General features: G+C 49.5%; 6 protein-coding genes; 4 read left to right on the forward strand and 2 right to left on the reverse strand.

The window, feature by feature from the left end:
- Positions 1–806: 806 nt before the first annotated feature.
- CHC_T00006622001 (hypothetical protein) lies at positions 807–2,219 on the forward strand. The gene has a single exon (XM_005719189.1). The coding sequence runs from the start codon at positions 807–809 to the stop codon at positions 2,217–2,219; it is 1,413 nt and encodes a 470-aa protein (XP_005719246.1).
- A 652-nt stretch (positions 2,220–2,871) lies between these two features.
- Positions 2,872–3,204, forward strand: CHC_T00006623001 (hypothetical protein). The gene has a single exon (XM_005719190.1). It carries the CDS (start codon positions 2,872–2,874, stop codon positions 3,202–3,204), a length of 333 nt encoding a protein of 110 aa, XP_005719247.1.
- Positions 3,205–3,304: 100 nt separating this feature from the next.
- CHC_T00006624001 (hypothetical protein) lies at positions 3,305–4,702 on the forward strand. The gene has a single exon (XM_005719191.1). It carries the CDS (start codon positions 3,305–3,307, stop codon positions 4,700–4,702), a length of 1,398 nt encoding a protein of 465 aa, XP_005719248.1.
- Positions 4,703–5,417: 715 nt separating this feature from the next.
- On the reverse strand, positions 5,418–7,406 carry CHC_T00006625001 (hypothetical protein). The gene has a single exon (XM_005719192.1). The coding sequence runs from the start codon at positions 7,404–7,406 to the stop codon at positions 5,418–5,420; it is 1,989 nt and encodes a 662-aa protein (XP_005719249.1).
- A 2,158-nt stretch (positions 7,407–9,564) lies between these two features.
- CHC_T00009013001 (Serine/threonine pseudokinase) lies at positions 9,565–12,651 on the forward strand. XM_005719193.1 is given in 2 exon segments: positions 9,565–12,357; positions 12,358–12,651. The coding sequence occupies 1 exon segment, from the start codon at positions 9,565–9,567 to the stop codon at positions 12,355–12,357; it is 2,793 nt and encodes a 930-aa protein (XP_005719250.1). The 3' UTR covers positions 12,358–12,651.
- A 57-nt stretch (positions 12,652–12,708) lies between these two features.
- CHC_T00009575001 (F-box and leucine rich repeat containing protein) lies at positions 12,709–14,594 on the reverse strand. XM_005719194.1 is given in 3 exon segments: positions 12,709–13,190; positions 13,191–14,295; positions 14,407–14,594. 2 exon segments carry the CDS (start codon positions 14,592–14,594, stop codon positions 13,191–13,193), a joined length of 1,293 nt encoding a protein of 430 aa, XP_005719251.1. The 3' UTR covers positions 12,709–13,190.
- Positions 14,595–15,205: the final 611 nt, after the last annotated feature.

Raw genomic sequence — 15,205 nt, forward strand, 5'->3', positions numbered from 1 at the left:
TGCGGGTATTCGGTGATTGGTGGGATGGAACAGGCAGATATCACAAAGGGCAGAATCCCGCGAGACACAGTGAGATTGGGGGAAATTTTGGTTGAGTTTGTTCACGAAGAGCACTTTGTGAGACGAAAGGCACTTGACTGTGTGAGGCGTCTGATCGTGGTGGTGCGCTCACACACAACCGTCTCAAACGGCACACTAGTTTTGTGAACTGTGCAGTTTAGGGTTGACGTTTGCGAACTTTGTGAATGTTCACACAAATTCATCTCAAAAAGTGCTATAGTAAGTGTGATGTTTGAGATGCACCTGTGAGACGTCACGCAATGATCTCAAAAAGTGCTACATTTTATGAGACGTTTGAGATGAGGCAATGAGATCGTCTCAAAACCATCTGAAAAAGTGCTAAACGTCAACAAATGTTCACAAACGGTTTGTGATGTTGTAGACGGCGGCGGGCTCGGTAGCACAACTCACAAAAAATCTCACAAATCGTCTCACTTTTTGAGACCCCTGTAATCGTCACAAACGGGAGCACAGGGTTAGTTAAAAAGGGCTATTAAAAGCAAAAAACTTCGTGTTCGGATGACTTATAATACTGGAATTGCATCATCACGAAGACTCCCACATCACATGATCAGTTGGACAAGCTCATAATTTGCCACGTGTACTTCTGGCCCAGTTTGGCTGCGTTGTACCCCTTGAATGCAAAAGCTGGCAGCTATACAGTGTGTACGCTGTTCGTGTCCACTCCGAAGAAGACTATCTTGCCGCATGCAAATAGCTTACCTAACTTTCGTTGGGCCGTGATTATGTCCTTGTCCTTGCAAGGCCATGGCCAACACTCACAAGGACATGCCGTGAAAGAACCCCAATTGGTGTGCAGCGCTTCGTCCCGCCGCTGCAATAGTTGTCTGACAATGTCCCGCGACAGTCGTTCGTGCGTGCTAGACTCGGATAAGAACCTTTCATATCCTTGCACTTGCATTGAGCCAGGCGAGGGTTATGAGTGCCTCAGCGTCATTCAGGTGACTCCACGTACGTCTTGTGACGCTAAAAGTATTGCGACTCCTTGCTTGGGTTCCGAGGGAGGAAATAAGGATACATACAACAAAAAGAAGGGTGAGAGCTTTAACGCTTCCTTTTCTGTGTCTACCGCTACCAGCTCTATAAATTCGAGAAGAGAACGTCAGTCCACCCCTAATTTCTGGTCGTACTCTACCGGCGAATGGAAGAGATCAGGCTCTGACCCAGAGTCGATTTTCCCTGATATTTCTACTTCTACATCCATAATTCTGGAAAAGAAGTTTTCATCTCGGGGCCTCCCAGAATCCTTGAACGCAATTGAAGACGAGGAAAGAGAGGTACTGAACAGACGATTATTCTGTTCAAGAGATGGCGCTGACGCACGAGAGTTCCAAGAGTTTTTAATAGACCATGAAGGCGAACGACTGAGAACCCCTGTTTTATGCTTGGTTGGATACGGAGGTCAAGGTGCACATGCAAGTGACCTGTGGGTTTTGATGCACAACACCTTTAGAAGGGAGCTATTTGATGTATTCGAAATGCTGAACATTGTCCGTTCCTCATACCTTTCGCTAATCTTGAGCGACATCTACAATTTAAGAAAATGGTGGAGGTTCTTCGTAACATTGTGGTCCGAGTATGAAAACTATGAAAACACGCTCTTGGATCCTATTGTGCATAAAATATGCCTATTGGATGGAAGAGGAGATGTCCTATTGAAAAGATTGGGGCCATTACGAGAGACGAGGGAATGGCTTCGGTTAAAAATGGAAGAGGTGACTAGCTACATTGAAGAATTCGAGAATCTTCCACCAGGGCGTGCCTTATCCCTTTTCTGCAAGAACGTGGACTCATTCGGAGATCGAGCGATGGGTTACTTTGCAGGAGTAGAAAGACTACTCCCGCGTTTTGTGGAGAGCTACTACGGCGAAGAAGTTAAACTTTCTGTCGAAGGTCAACTGATCAAAAGGATGCGAAATGGGAAGTATTTCGCAGAGTTTGTCATCGCTCTCGTCAGGTGGATGGGGACAGAGGAAAGCTTTTCGACAACGAACGCGCAAGAAAGAAAGAGAGAGAGATGGATGAATACACACTTATTCTGGCTTGAACGACTGAGTCTGTCAAAATTCTACCGGAAGTACGAAGCCTCCCACGGGTGTGTTCTGACATACTTTCAAGGGCGGTTCAAGGAGGCTTAGAAGTAGAAAGTAACAATAGATTGAACATGCGAAGCTAAAAGAGTTAATGCGAAGAGTAAACATGGCACTGCACAGTCCAACAATGGCCCACAAGATATCGTCGCGCAGCGCTGTGACATACATATGCTGCCATCAAAGTGCACATCCATCACCTTCTGAGCTTTTCAATTTGGTCCAGTACGGCCGCTGCCGTTGTCGTATCACTGTGGCTTTGAGGCCATCCCATCGCACGCTGCGCAGGTCTATACAGGCCATGTTTGAGCTTCATTCTGTAGCCTGGGCATGTAGTTTATTGTGTATGCAACAAATGGCATTGAATAGAGCGAAATACAGCGGTTACGGGGATACGAAACTCAATAATTTAGGATAGGGTTAAAAATCTATCAAATTATTATGGTGCTGGTCCATTGCAGCAAAGTTTTCTACAGGCTTTGTTGGGCTGTGTGCGCCGGCACATCGTCCTTTGCGGGCACGTTTTTAGTTCTAAGGCTCTTTTCAACCTACGGAGACTTCTGAGCTGGGTCACGGATATCCGTTTATTCACGGTTGAGGGTTGCTGAACAAGCTTGAGGGCCGCTAACCTGAGAGAACCACGTCAACATACTACCGACCTCTTTGGCGAATGATTTATTTATTCTCATAGCGACTGTGTATGGTTCCACGCGGTGCTCTTCTCGCAGTACAACCGAAACGTCGGACTTTTTTGACAACCCGTCGCTGCTTCATCTGCTTGCTGTGTAGGCAATTCGGATCTTTCTCTGCTACCAGAAAGAATGTCGCGAAGACTAAGCACCAATTGCGCGTCAACCTTACTTCGCCGTGGATGCTCTGGAAATCGGAGAAAGGACAAGGCAAAGCGTCGCGAGATCTTTTCACGCTTACGGGACGTCGGTCGAGTGCATGCACCAGAAGCGGACATGCGCCCAGTGCTACCGCATCGCGCCCTTCTTTTGAAGTCAGTGGCGCCAGCAGGCCCTCCGTTTGATTATGGCAAGCATAAGTCCAAGCAGCATTTGGCCACGAGCCGGACTGTTTCGTCTGCTTTCGTGGATCAATTAAGGTCAAGAGCTGCCACGTATGCAGCGATGGGGCGCATGGATTTATTCGCAGACGTCGCTCAAGAAGCAGCCGCTCCACCAGCCGGAGTTGACCCGGCGGTGTGTTTGCGTGCTGTGACTGTCGCCTCTGTGCAGCGAGTAGCGGCTTCGGATTCCGAAAAGACGAAAGCCATCATGAATTGCCTTGCAGAAGCTCAAATTTTGCAGGCATTGCCCGACAAGGATGTGGGGATTTTGCTGGACTTACTTGTTCGAGGGATGCTCTGCCGAGGGGATGTAAGCAACGCGTTTCGGGGGGAGTTGCTGTCACGACTTTTAGAAACAAGGTTAAGACGTGGGACGTATAGTTCTCTTATCGAAAGGAGCGGGAAACTAGAGCTTGGTTTAGCCGTGTTTCATCGTGCCATTGCGACTGGTATAGAGCCCAATCGCAAGATGTTGCACGCTGTTTTAGGGCTTTGTTTTTCGGCCGGTGATGGTGCTCGGGCAAGGGCTGTTATGGCTGAAATGGCAGGGAGAGGGATCAGAGTCAATGGAGACACGATTTCTTTGTTGCTGGCTCGCGCAACGTGTCCCGACACTATCTCCGCAGTGCTTAATTTAGTGCAGGGTGGAGACTCAGTGTCATTGTCGCCATCTCTAGCCAGACCTTTTGTGGAAGCATACCTAAGAGTGCCTGCGGTCAAACAAGAGGAGATTGACGGAAACATTGCTAATGCCTTTGAGATTGTCGATTGGTTCTTTGACCGGCGTATCGGCGTCCCCCACGGAGCCATTGACGCAATTCTTGAATACTGTGTTCGCACTGAGCACACAGAAGGGGCATTGCGAGCATGGAGGGAAATGCGACGAGGGTGGCTTGGGCCGCCGGGTCGGAAAACGAGACAAAAGCTCTGGGTGATGTTGGAATTTCGGCCGCAGTTGAGAGAACGACTTATTGGGGATGTCGCGGACGCAGAACAATTGGGGAAGTTACGTCGCGTGGCACTGGCGCACACGGACAACAGGGAGGTAGATATGGAGGTTTTGGAGAGTACTGATGCTAAAGATCAGGCTGCGGTGCTCCATCGCTGGTCGCGAAGCGGGCGAGCAGAACAGGCGATGCAATGGATTGAGAGGCAGATAGCCGAAAAGCGCAACTGCGGAGTGGACTCACGATTAGTACTTGCTGTATTATCTGATGAGGACGGCGGGACAAGAAACAAGTCTCTCGATTTTTGTTTAACGCATCTAGCGTCGGGAACAAGTGTCAACGGCAACCGCGCTGACGTTCTGAGACGGACTGTAGATGCGATTTGGAGATGGATTTTGCGTGCAGAAGACCGACATGAGTACCGGAACGTGCTGTTCGACGACAGTGTCGATCGCAGCGAGCTTCAAGCCTGCTTGGAGCGCGTTGTGCGTGTCAAACCGGTGCCTGCGTAATAATGTAAGGCCATTTCCTCATTTGAACCTTTCTGTATGGTACTATTTGGTGGTGGTCTCGTTTCGCCACATTTGCGCTGTCCTATGGAATGAGCCTGAAGCTCATGGCGAAGTTATCCTAAAGTGATAGCCGGCGAATTGTTGCACGCACTCCATCAGAACCAAGAACACAGATTCAGCTCATTTCAGAAATTTGAGATACTTGCCATCCCAGCAGATCAACGAGGCCGTTCACACTCAGCTTATCCAGTTGGTCTGGACTGCTTGTAGTAGAAGACCTCAAGGGGAGACTTCATTCAAAAGGCTGATGTCGGAGTCACACGAAGCAGTTAGTAGGAAAACTACACCGTCGTGTCAGTGCGTGCGAAATTTGAGCTTGACAGAGGAAGACTGCATGTTGGCCTTCACTTTCTCGCGACATTCTGCTATGCTCTAGAACATACAGTACATAGATTAGCGTTAATATCATCTTCAAGATCGTGAGATGCTGCGCTATCTCACCATTGAAAGGCACCACTTATGACCCAACAGCATCTCAAGCAATTATTTCCTACCAGAACGTGGTTCTGTTTGTCGAAGGAAGCGATCGTTGATATCCAAGAAAGTCAAGGATCTCATCCTTTTGAACAAGATCGTGATATGTCATGCCTCTTACGCCTCTCTGGCATTGCCTTTTCCGGAAATGAAGCAGATGTGCTCATCAGATCAGATTTACTTAGTAGGTATATATCCTACCCAAGCTCGTGATGAATTTGGCTACGTGCTCGGTTTTTACGTCGCTAACCTCCTTCAAGTTATACTTCAGTCGAAATCTATCTTCCTCGCCAAGGCAGATAAGATTCCTGGGAGCCATCTTGTCATTTACGAGAGGGGCTACTCTCAGCTCCCAGACGCGGAACCGATCTCTGGTCAGAGAGGTGAGATCATAGTTCGAGTAGTCATATGTCTCCGATCGCGGCCTCTTCGCTAAACGGAGCGCTGCGTCTTCTTTGACTGGCTCCAGCATATGACCGCCTAGCTTGCTGATGCTAGGATGGGACCCTAACATGGATAGACCACGCCAGTTTGCATGTAAGAAGGAGTCCATATGCCATTGTCCGATACCGCTCAGATTCTTTTGCTTGGAAGTTACATTTTCAGCCGGGGATGTGTCGTTCTCACCCATTTCCAAAAAGACGGAGGGTCCAAACGGGTCTTGTTCTCCATCCACTACTCGTTGAACGAAGATGTACATGTGAAGACGAGACCATTCTGTCGACATCACGACCTTCAGGTTTTCATTTGGATCGCCCTGACAGACTTCTGCTGTGATTTTCTCTAATACGTCTTGCAACAGATGCATCGTTGTCCCGAAGGCGATGTCCCCCCACTTCTCGCTTCCAAAAACATATGAATTAATTTCCTTCAAAGGAAGGTACTCGAGTCCTAAAATTTCAGACGTGTTGTGGTAAGCGACAAGAGCTCCAGACATTCTGCCTATGCGTAGTTGCAATGCATATTTGAGGAACACTGTGCGCACCATATCGTAAAACTCCCGTTCGTAAGAATCTCTCTTACCTCTCAAGAAGCGGAGGCGATGCGTGGAAAACGCTTCGTAGTTTTGTAGATCGTATCGAATCGGGGCAACTGCTCTTGTTTTCACATCGAAAACTTCGCCAGTGTTCTCATTTCGGCAGTCAATTTGCGCTCGTAATAAAAACTTCGAGATCTTAGAATAGTTGTAAAATTGCTCATCCGGGCTCGCCAAACCTTTGCTTTCATTCATATTATCGTGATGAACACTACTGTTTTCGTTCGGTGAACGAACGTATTTTGTAGAGAATTCATTCGGGGAAGTGGTCAGCATTCTTTCCATCGAGTGTCCAAGATCGCGCAAAATACTAGGCCCGGTCGCAGGCCCTGAGTGCGCGTTCACGGAATAGATACGCCTTTTCAAACTATTTCGCTTCACTGTGAATGCGACTGGTCTCCGATGCATCTTTGAAAAGTAGGTTGGCAAATCGGAAATATGCGAGGATAGCCTGCCTTGGAGATCAGTATCCCGAAAGTTAGAAATGAGATGATATAGAGCGCTGATCGCTGGTGTTATTGAACTCGTGCTTGAGTAAAAATGCACATTAGCGGTAGACTCCGCGATTTGCTGAAGCCTTGTGTCACTCCCCGCCGGAATATATTCAGGTATGTTCTCCCATGCAATGTGATCAGGGTGAACGATTGTTCTCAGTGAGTCCCCGTAATACAGTTGATACTGATCGTTCTCTGAATGGCTCGCTCTCCTGCGCAACCTCCTCCCGTTATTATGGACACCCCGAGCCTTGATCCACGGTGCTTCCAGTGGATACACGCCGTCCCCCCGAAGAACCGCTTCTACTCCATGTTTGAGAATGGGGATAATGCTAGGATCCTGACCTGACAAAACTGGAACTAATTGAGCGGGACAGTTTCCAACTTCTGGCCAGCTAGAATAGTCAACAGTTCTGACATCTTTCAAACTTGGATCCCAATCAAACTCCCTGTGCTTTCGAACATCGCTTCTGGCACGAATGGATGACTTTTGCGGGAGAGCACGGCCATGTTGCTCTGCGGCTTGAGGCAGCGTGATTTGCTCCTGCTTCTGCTTTCTGTACCCAAAGCGCACGAAGCGATTCGTTGACTTTGAAGATTTTGCTGACCTCGAGGCGGCAGATAAAACCCTACCACTCATGACAAAGTCGGCAAGTTTGGCATGGCGCTCGCAACTATTCGGGTTGCAAGATTAGAAGCTTATGCGAAGAGCGACGACGCCTTTCAATTAAGATGATAAACGGGTGCCATCCCGGAGAAAGTCCCCGCATAGAGCAGGAGCTGCAGTGTACACGTATATTACGTGCACACATGTAACGCGGAGGAATGAAAAATATTTCAGAAGATGGAGTCTTCGGCTACAGTATCCGATACTATCCCGGATAGCCGCAGCGGCTGTGCTCATACTCTTGATAAAAGCGCTCATATTTTGTTCGAGAGTGCTAAATACTGATCCGGAAATTACTGAACGCAACGGAAAGTACATATTGTACCGTAGTGCCTCTGCAAACGTCGTGACCAGCCCGTAGCATTATTACAAAGATAGTCGTCTACTGCGCCCTCTTGGCCGGAGATTCGGTGAGGAGCAGTTTCTCAAGGAGAAAGTAGTGGTACAAGATTCCATTTTCTACAGTTTATTTGGCTATGCTTCACGTCGCCGTTGCGCTTTTTTGAAATCAAGACTGCCTCCATGGAAATATAGTGAACATGTGAATTTCGAAGCAGATGGTTGTCCCAGGGCTTCTCGCGAGTGCTTGAAGTGGGGTTGAGTTCGAGCCCTTGTGCACCGCAGTGGTAACCGTATCAGACCAGCGACACATGAGTTCGCGTCTGAAGGGAACACCAAAAAGCATCCTTGGTATCCTTGGAGAGTAGAAGTTGTGTGAGCACGGTACGTTGTGCTAGATTCCGGATAGATTTGCATGCTTGCACTGAAGCAGGCATGGACGATTACAGCGCGGGAAGGTCTTGACAGACCGGACAGGACAGACTGCAAAATACAAGCAAATAATATTTAAGGCCGGCGGTCAGCCGCACACAGTAGAGTAATTTAGAGATTTGGTTATTTATCTAACTTTCAACGGGGGACGACGCTATACAGTATTACAGGACGGGCGTCAAAGACTCACAATTGGGTGGTACATGACAAGTACATGATAGGGCCGAGCCGTGAGAAGGCATACGGGCGAGGGTAGCAGATGCAACGCTGGACCATAGGAAAGAGGGGGAGGTTGGGCGGAGGAGGTGATGTGAGCGGCTTAAGCAGCGCAAGGAGGCGAGGCCATTCTCGCGCGCGAATTATAGACGCAGCCCGCGCTCGAGTTGCTGGCGCCGAGCGCGCGTGGCCGGGCCGATGCCGCCGCCAGAGCTAGCGGCGACGGAGGGGAGGGGAATGATGAAGCTGTTGTCTTCTTCATGTGCATGTGTGTGTGTGTGTGTGCGCGCAGTGGAGTAAGGAGGACACACGAGTTACGGGAGCAAGAGATATTCCATATGGCGTATCCCGGTTACGTATTGAGTGAAAGGGGGATCCGCTTTGAAGCGCGATCTGATGAGATCTGGATTTGCAACAGCAATGCCCTAGAACGGACTCGGTGTAATGTCACCCTGTGCCAATGGGTGAAGCACGGCGAGCCCAGTGCATGTACAATATGTACTGTACCAAGGGTACTGTAATGTTTCATACAGTGCAGAGTCTGCACTGTATGAAACATTACAGTACCCTCGTCTTTTGGTCTGCACTGCAGACCAAAAGACGAAAAGACTGTGACAAAGACAAGATCCCTGACGCAAGGACTATACTGTAAGCATCCCTTTGCTGTACACGTATTGGAGTGGACGGGTCATGCCATTGTTCGCACTGTTCGATAGCATTTGCGAGCTCCCCCTGCGAAGCTCCGCAATGCAGTAACCTCGTTGCCGCGCTGGCACCACCGGTGCACAGCCTGGTGGCACTCCCATAGGGGTAAAGCTACTGGGCCAGCACTGCTGGGGTGTGGTTGTACATGCGCCTGGGTACACGTGAGTGTAGGACCACATCCAGTACCCGAAGGACTTGCCTTGTGCCCGCCGCGTTGTGGGTAGCGTTTCAGTGCTTCAATGTATGGCACCAACAGAAACCTCAGTTCACGATATGCACGCCTGCTGCGGCACTGCTCACCTAAATCATCTTTCCACACACCGCACACCCCTCGCCTCTTCTCCTCTCTCGTTGCGTTTCAAAATATCACCTCCGAGAGCTGGCTTCGCTGTTTCTCGACGTATCCCATTCCGTTGTTTCTTCAGCACCGCCCACCGCAATGACCGGCGTTCCACGCCCTGACTCGGCGCCCCACGCTCACGAGGAGGTCATTTCCGCTGCCTCCCAGATATCACAACTTCACTTTAACACCCGTGACCGCGACGCAGGCGACACCTTCTCTCCAAGATCAAGCCCAGTTTCTCTACCCTTGCCGCCGGTGCATGTCGAGGAGGGGGCAGCTATCCTCAACGGCGCTCATCTAGAAGTGGACTTTGACGACAATGTTAACCATCTGGGAGTGGGAACGTACGGGTCAGTGCACGTTGGCAGATATTACGGAGAACTAGCAGCAGTCAAGCGAGTCTCGTTGGACTCCCTCTCCCCGCACATGGCCAATGACCCCTTTGTGAAAGCAAAGAGGTCGGATGCGCTCCAAGACTTTGCCAGGCAAATCCAAAATCAAGAGAAGCTCGTGCATCCGGGTATTGTGAAAACTCTGGGAGTAATAGTTTCTGCACATGATTCCGTTTTAATTGTGACCGAGCTCATGCAGGGGGGGTCCATGGGGGCAGCTTTACGTCAGTTGCGCAAGTTACACACTCCTCTTGATCTAGGAAGCTTCATACGCATATCTTTACAAGTTGCCGGCGGACTACGGGCTGTCCACGCTGCTGGTTACACATGGGGTGAAGTGAAGCCTGAGAACATATTGCTGTCCGCAAAGCTCAATGCCGCCGGACGTTTTCCGCCTTCGGCCCAAGCTCGCATTTCAGACATTGGACTTGCATCCAGTGGAATCCAGACTATTCTCACTGAGACAACCATCACATCTACTGGACAGTCGATGGGAACTGTTAATTATATGGCACCTGAAAGTGCTCTCAGCACCGGCAAGGAAACTTTTGCTACAGACGTATTTTCGTTCGGTATGGTGATGTATGAAATGTTAACTCTGAGAAAACCGTGGAAGAAAATTCCGCTAATTGAGGTTGGTTTGAGGCTGGCCCGAGGTGCTCGTCCTGAATGGCCGAAAGATGGAGAGAAAGATTTTTACGGACACATTCCCGAGGCGCTCAAGGAACTTGTGGAGAAATGTTGGTCGCATTCGATGGATGACAGACCGACGGTCGACGTTCTTTGCAATTTACTGCAAGACCTCGTTGGCGTCGCGTTCCAACGTAGTGAGGGATTACAGCGAGTGGGCGAAGGGGAAGGCAATACCTCGCAAACAGTTTCCCAAAAGGAAGCAAGTGCAAAATCGATTCATGAGAGAGCCGATGAGACAAACGGAAATATGTACATGAGCGATGAACCGATGATGCCGTTGAACCTCGACTGGCCGGATCGCGTGGACACAGTTTTCGAGAAAGATTCCGAAGTAATCATGAAGCGTAAGAGAACGACTGACTCATCAGAAGAGACGCTGCCAGGGCAACAGAAAAATGCTTCAGATTCAGAGGCGAGGGACAGTCAGGGTTCGGACTTTGAACAAAATGCTATGCACTCCATAGTGAGGGCACACACTGTCGGGGATATCTCTTCTATATTGCAGACAATGAGAGAACATAATTGTTCGCCGCTAGTAACCAGGGTAGGCATGGCACACATCTTAGGACATTGCAAGGATGAGCTTACGTACTTTGATATTTGTGAAGAAGGGGGTATTGAGGTACTTCTGTCAGGAGCCGTGCGTTTCGGTGAATTCGATACGGAACTGTGTGTAATTTTCTGTGATTCCATGACCATCTTATCGGAACACTACAATGACAAAGTGGGACACCGCATTAGAGCAACAGGTGTACCGTCTGAAGTTGTCGAATTGATGAACAGGCACAAGATTGATGTTCCTGTTCAAACATCTGGATGCAAGTGTTTGGCAGCTATCGCAGGGGCGAGCGAGCTTTCCCGATCGGCTGTTGCTACGCTAGGGGGACCGGCAGCGGTTTACAGGGCCATGACTAAGAACAATGTATCATTTAAGAATATCGAGCTCGCTCGAGCCTCGCTCAACGCTGTTAGGCAGATTGCCCAAGGCAATGAGCGCGCTTCGGAGTTCTTGGTGCAAGTCTCAGCCCTTGATGCTGTTTCCAGGTCAGCGGCAGTGTTTACTGACCACAGTTTAGAGGGTGATATACTGTCTGCCCTCCGCGCGTTCTCGTTTTACACCGGTGGGCGTCGAAACATAGTCATGAGCTCTGGTTTGAAGGCCCTGGCAGAAATTATGTTGAGGAACGACGATCCTGAATTTCTCGTTCTCTGCTGCCAGTTTATTCGTGCGATAGCTCAATGGCGCAATGTCGAATGCGAAGAAGCAATGCTCCAATCATGCATAGCCGAGAGGGTTACGACTCTAATGCAAAACTCTAACTACTGGCCTGGTGAACCTGGTGCCAAGGTCAGTTGGTACGCTTGTCAGGCATGCCTTTTTCTAGCTTCCTTTGGTTCACTTTCCCGAAAGCGGCTTCGGCAAGTCGGGGCGATTGAGACCACCATCAGCATCCTCAACCAAAGACGTGACAATGCTCGCGTCGCCAGATGCGCAACTGATGCGTTGGCAGAGTTGCTCAAAGGTGAACCAGAAGGCAAAACTTATGCTGAGCGCTCTCACGCAGTGGAGGCTCTGAAAGCCACTCTGGACCTCCATGGGAATGATGTCAAGGTTCGCAGTGCAGTACAGTGGACACTGGACTGCTTGTCGTCAACGCAGGGGCCCATCTCTGCTCCGGCCCAAGATTCGCAGATGCACGAAGAACTTACAGATTTTGCATCTGGATCGTCCAAGCCGAAAGGAAGATTCCTTGGCTTCAACTTCAAGCGAAGACTTCGGGCGGCAGCGAAGAACGTAGAGTAACATTAAACGCTCAAACCGGTATCCTTACACTCGCAATATAAAGATGAAGTGGTGTCGACACAAGGTAGCTATTGGTTCATGAACCCTTTCGTGGACGTAAACAACGGTAACTGCGTCTTCGCTAGCTTCATTGACTAGGACAATTTGGTCCGACTTCTGACCTCGCGCTCAGTGTTGTATCCTTTCAACGGTCGTTTGCGCAAGACCGTCCGGGCCCCGGTAGCTCACCTCTAATTAAATCGCCTGCCGGACGTCACGCCACGCGGTTGGGTTCATGGCCTTACATCGTCCTAACAGCCTCTTGCATCACTGCATCGTCTCAGCCAATCGTTCGTAAATTGCGACCGCTAGCGCGTGCCATACCTTTGCCTCTTGTGGAACACCACATGGATCTGTCCCCTAGCTCAAAAACACAAGGCTCATGCCTCACTTTCTATCTTTAGAGTAAGCGGGAGGCACATCGAAAGTATATTTGAACAAGTAGGGAAGCCACATATGACCATCCATCTGTTTTGATTTGCAGTAGTTGCGTGCAATGGGATGCCCAACGCTAGTGGCATGCGTGCTCGTTGTGTGACCAATCCCGATCAGATATATAACGAGAACAAGTGGTGTTACAAATGAAGGTAAGCTGTCGAACGGCAAAAACTGGCCTTTCCCCAGTTGCTGTTTCACACACAGTGACATCTGCAGATGCACAGTTTGAGCTATAAGCGACAACAAGAGCTTCTACAAGTGAGGTACGCGAAGATCAAAGCTTGCAATGTACCTGATTATAGACCGTAACGGTTCTCCTGACGTCGATTACCGGCGTCTCTCTTGCGTAACTCAAATCAAAAATAGACTTCGATATCTCGAGCGTTGGTAATCTGGTCGAGCATACCAGATATCTCGCGACATGGCAGCTTTGACACGTCTAGACTCTTGAGCTTGGGGCATTCTCTGATCAAGCGTTCAACGAACTGGTCGGAAACGAGTTCACAAGTCGCTAGATTTAGAGAGATCAATCGCTTTTGACAATGAGAAATGATGCTATCGACTCCAGTGTCTGTTATGTAGACACACCTTGCAAGGTGCAAGATCTGTAGCCGTGTGCAGCACCTCGTCAGTTCTGACATACCAATGTCCGTCACCCTCGTTTCGGACAAACCCAACTCACGAAGATGTGGTAAATTTTCAGCGATCCTCAAAACTGAATAGTCTGAAATTCTCAGGCACCACGACAGATCGAGCACTTCCAGCCTCACGCAACCTCTTGTCATGTGCGTAACGCCCTCATCCGTTACATTCCGCGCATTGGCAATGTTCAACACGCGGAGAAAGGGGCAGTTTTGGCCAATCACCTTGAGCAACGAATCTCGCACTCCACTAATGCAGTTCATATCTAGAACCTGTAATCGCGGACATCTCACTGCCAAAATGCGAACACTCCGCCTCGTAACCCTTCGGCAGTGTGACAACCGTAGCTCACGCAGACCTGGGCATCTCGAGAACTCAACAACACTTTTGTCAGTCGCTCCACTGCACCAAGATAAGTCCACGTCTTGCAGAGAGGCAGCACATGTTCGAGGGATATTTCTTACTTCCTCATCACCAACGCCATGGACCTTGGCTAAGGAAAGCGTTTTCAGCATTGGAAATGTAGACATGCTTCTACAGAGGGCCTTTACATTACTTGATGTGACATGTTCGTGACCTTCGAACGACAGAGCTCTCCATAAGCGCGGGTTACAAGAAAGCGTCTTCCACCTTTGACAGACTTGGCGAATAGTAAGGATGGAAGGAAGCTGGGGAAGGTGTGAAAATATTTCCATTAATAAATCGTCTGTCAGGACATCTAGGGGACTTTTTGGTACGGTCCCCTGCGTTTCCGGACGACCTCGAGTGCCGGCGTCTTTGCGCAAGCGCTTGGCTCCAACATTCTTCTGAACTGATGAACTGTACGCAAAAACCCCGTAGATGCGAGTAATGTAGTGGCGAGATAGAGGTCGTTTATGTCAGAACCGAAAAAGCGAGATATGCAAGGAAGTCGCAAAGGTGGTGGCTTACCTCTCAAACGGGAAAGGTCTCTTCAGCCCGTGCTGCGAAGGAACTTGGGCCGAAAACTCTCGGTGAGATCGAAGTAGTCGCTCACGGTCTCTTTGCATTTCATCACGTTGATCGGGGTCAAGAACTGTGATCTCCACATGATCGTCGTCTCGAAGAGCAATGCTCTTGTCGACTAATGTGTGCTCCATGCTCTTGGCGGGTTTCCAACGGACGGCGTGCGGCACGAAGGCCTTACGAAGTAGGACAAGAGCTAGCGTAAACGTTGAAAATGGTAGAGCGCAAAATGAGTGGAACTGTTACCACCTACGTACAAAGTGGACGGAAGGAAGAGATGTTGCACGCTGCGATAATAGTTGGGCGACAAAGACGAGCGAGGCTGAGGTGGAGGGGAAGGGCCGCATTGTTGACAGCGAGGAGGTGCGTTGCCATAAAATGATATATTGTACAGTACCCTTGGTACTGCGTACTGTAGTACAGTACGACCAAAATTTTCGGAATGGAATTGTAGATATACTTGTACACTTGGGGAGCTCTGGGCCGTTCCAGAGGCCGTCGAGGCCAGGAACAAGAAGGCACCAATACTGCAGAAATTTCCTCAATTTCGCAGCTCCACTCTATTAGGTACTTTCATACTGTAGCAGTACCCAAGGGTACCCTACTACACTTCCTCATCGCCCTCCCAGACACCCTCCCCTGGGTCTTTTCAGGCATGCGGTTCCAGAACTACGCCAGCCGGGAGACTGAAGACAAGCCTGCGCATTGTGTGAGGTTTGATTTAAAGAACTAAGACAGGCTTTCC

The sequence above is a fragment of the Chondrus crispus genome, genomic scaffold, assembly GCF_000350225.1.
Source record: "Chondrus crispus Stackhouse genomic scaffold, scaffold_47, whole genome shotgun sequence".
NCBI lineage: Eukaryota > Rhodophyta > Florideophyceae > Gigartinales > Gigartinaceae > Chondrus > Chondrus crispus.

Coding starts and splice junctions, on each gene's coding strand:
- CHC_T00006622001 (XM_005719189.1), top strand. CDS start 807: ATGTCCTTGTCCTTGCAAGGCCATGGCCAACACTCACAAGGACATGCC.
- CHC_T00006623001 (XM_005719190.1), top strand. CDS start 2,872: ATGGTTCCACGCGGTGCTCTTCTCGCAGTACAACCGAAACGTCGGACT.
- CHC_T00006624001 (XM_005719191.1), top strand. CDS start 3,305: ATGGGGCGCATGGATTTATTCGCAGACGTCGCTCAAGAAGCAGCCGCT.
- CHC_T00006625001 (XM_005719192.1), bottom strand. CDS start 7,406: ATGAGTGGTAGGGTTTTATCTGCCGCCTCGAGGTCAGCAAAATCTTCA.
- CHC_T00009013001 (XM_005719193.1), top strand. CDS start 9,565: ATGACCGGCGTTCCACGCCCTGACTCGGCGCCCCACGCTCACGAGGAG.
- CHC_T00009575001 (XM_005719194.1), bottom strand. CDS start 14,594: ATGGAGCACACATTAGTCGACAAGAGCATTGCTCTTCGAGACGACGAT. Junction 14,296..14,406: donor AGACCTTTCCCGTTTGAGAG/GTAAGCCACCAC, acceptor TTTTGCGTACAG/TTCATCAGTTCAGAAGAATG.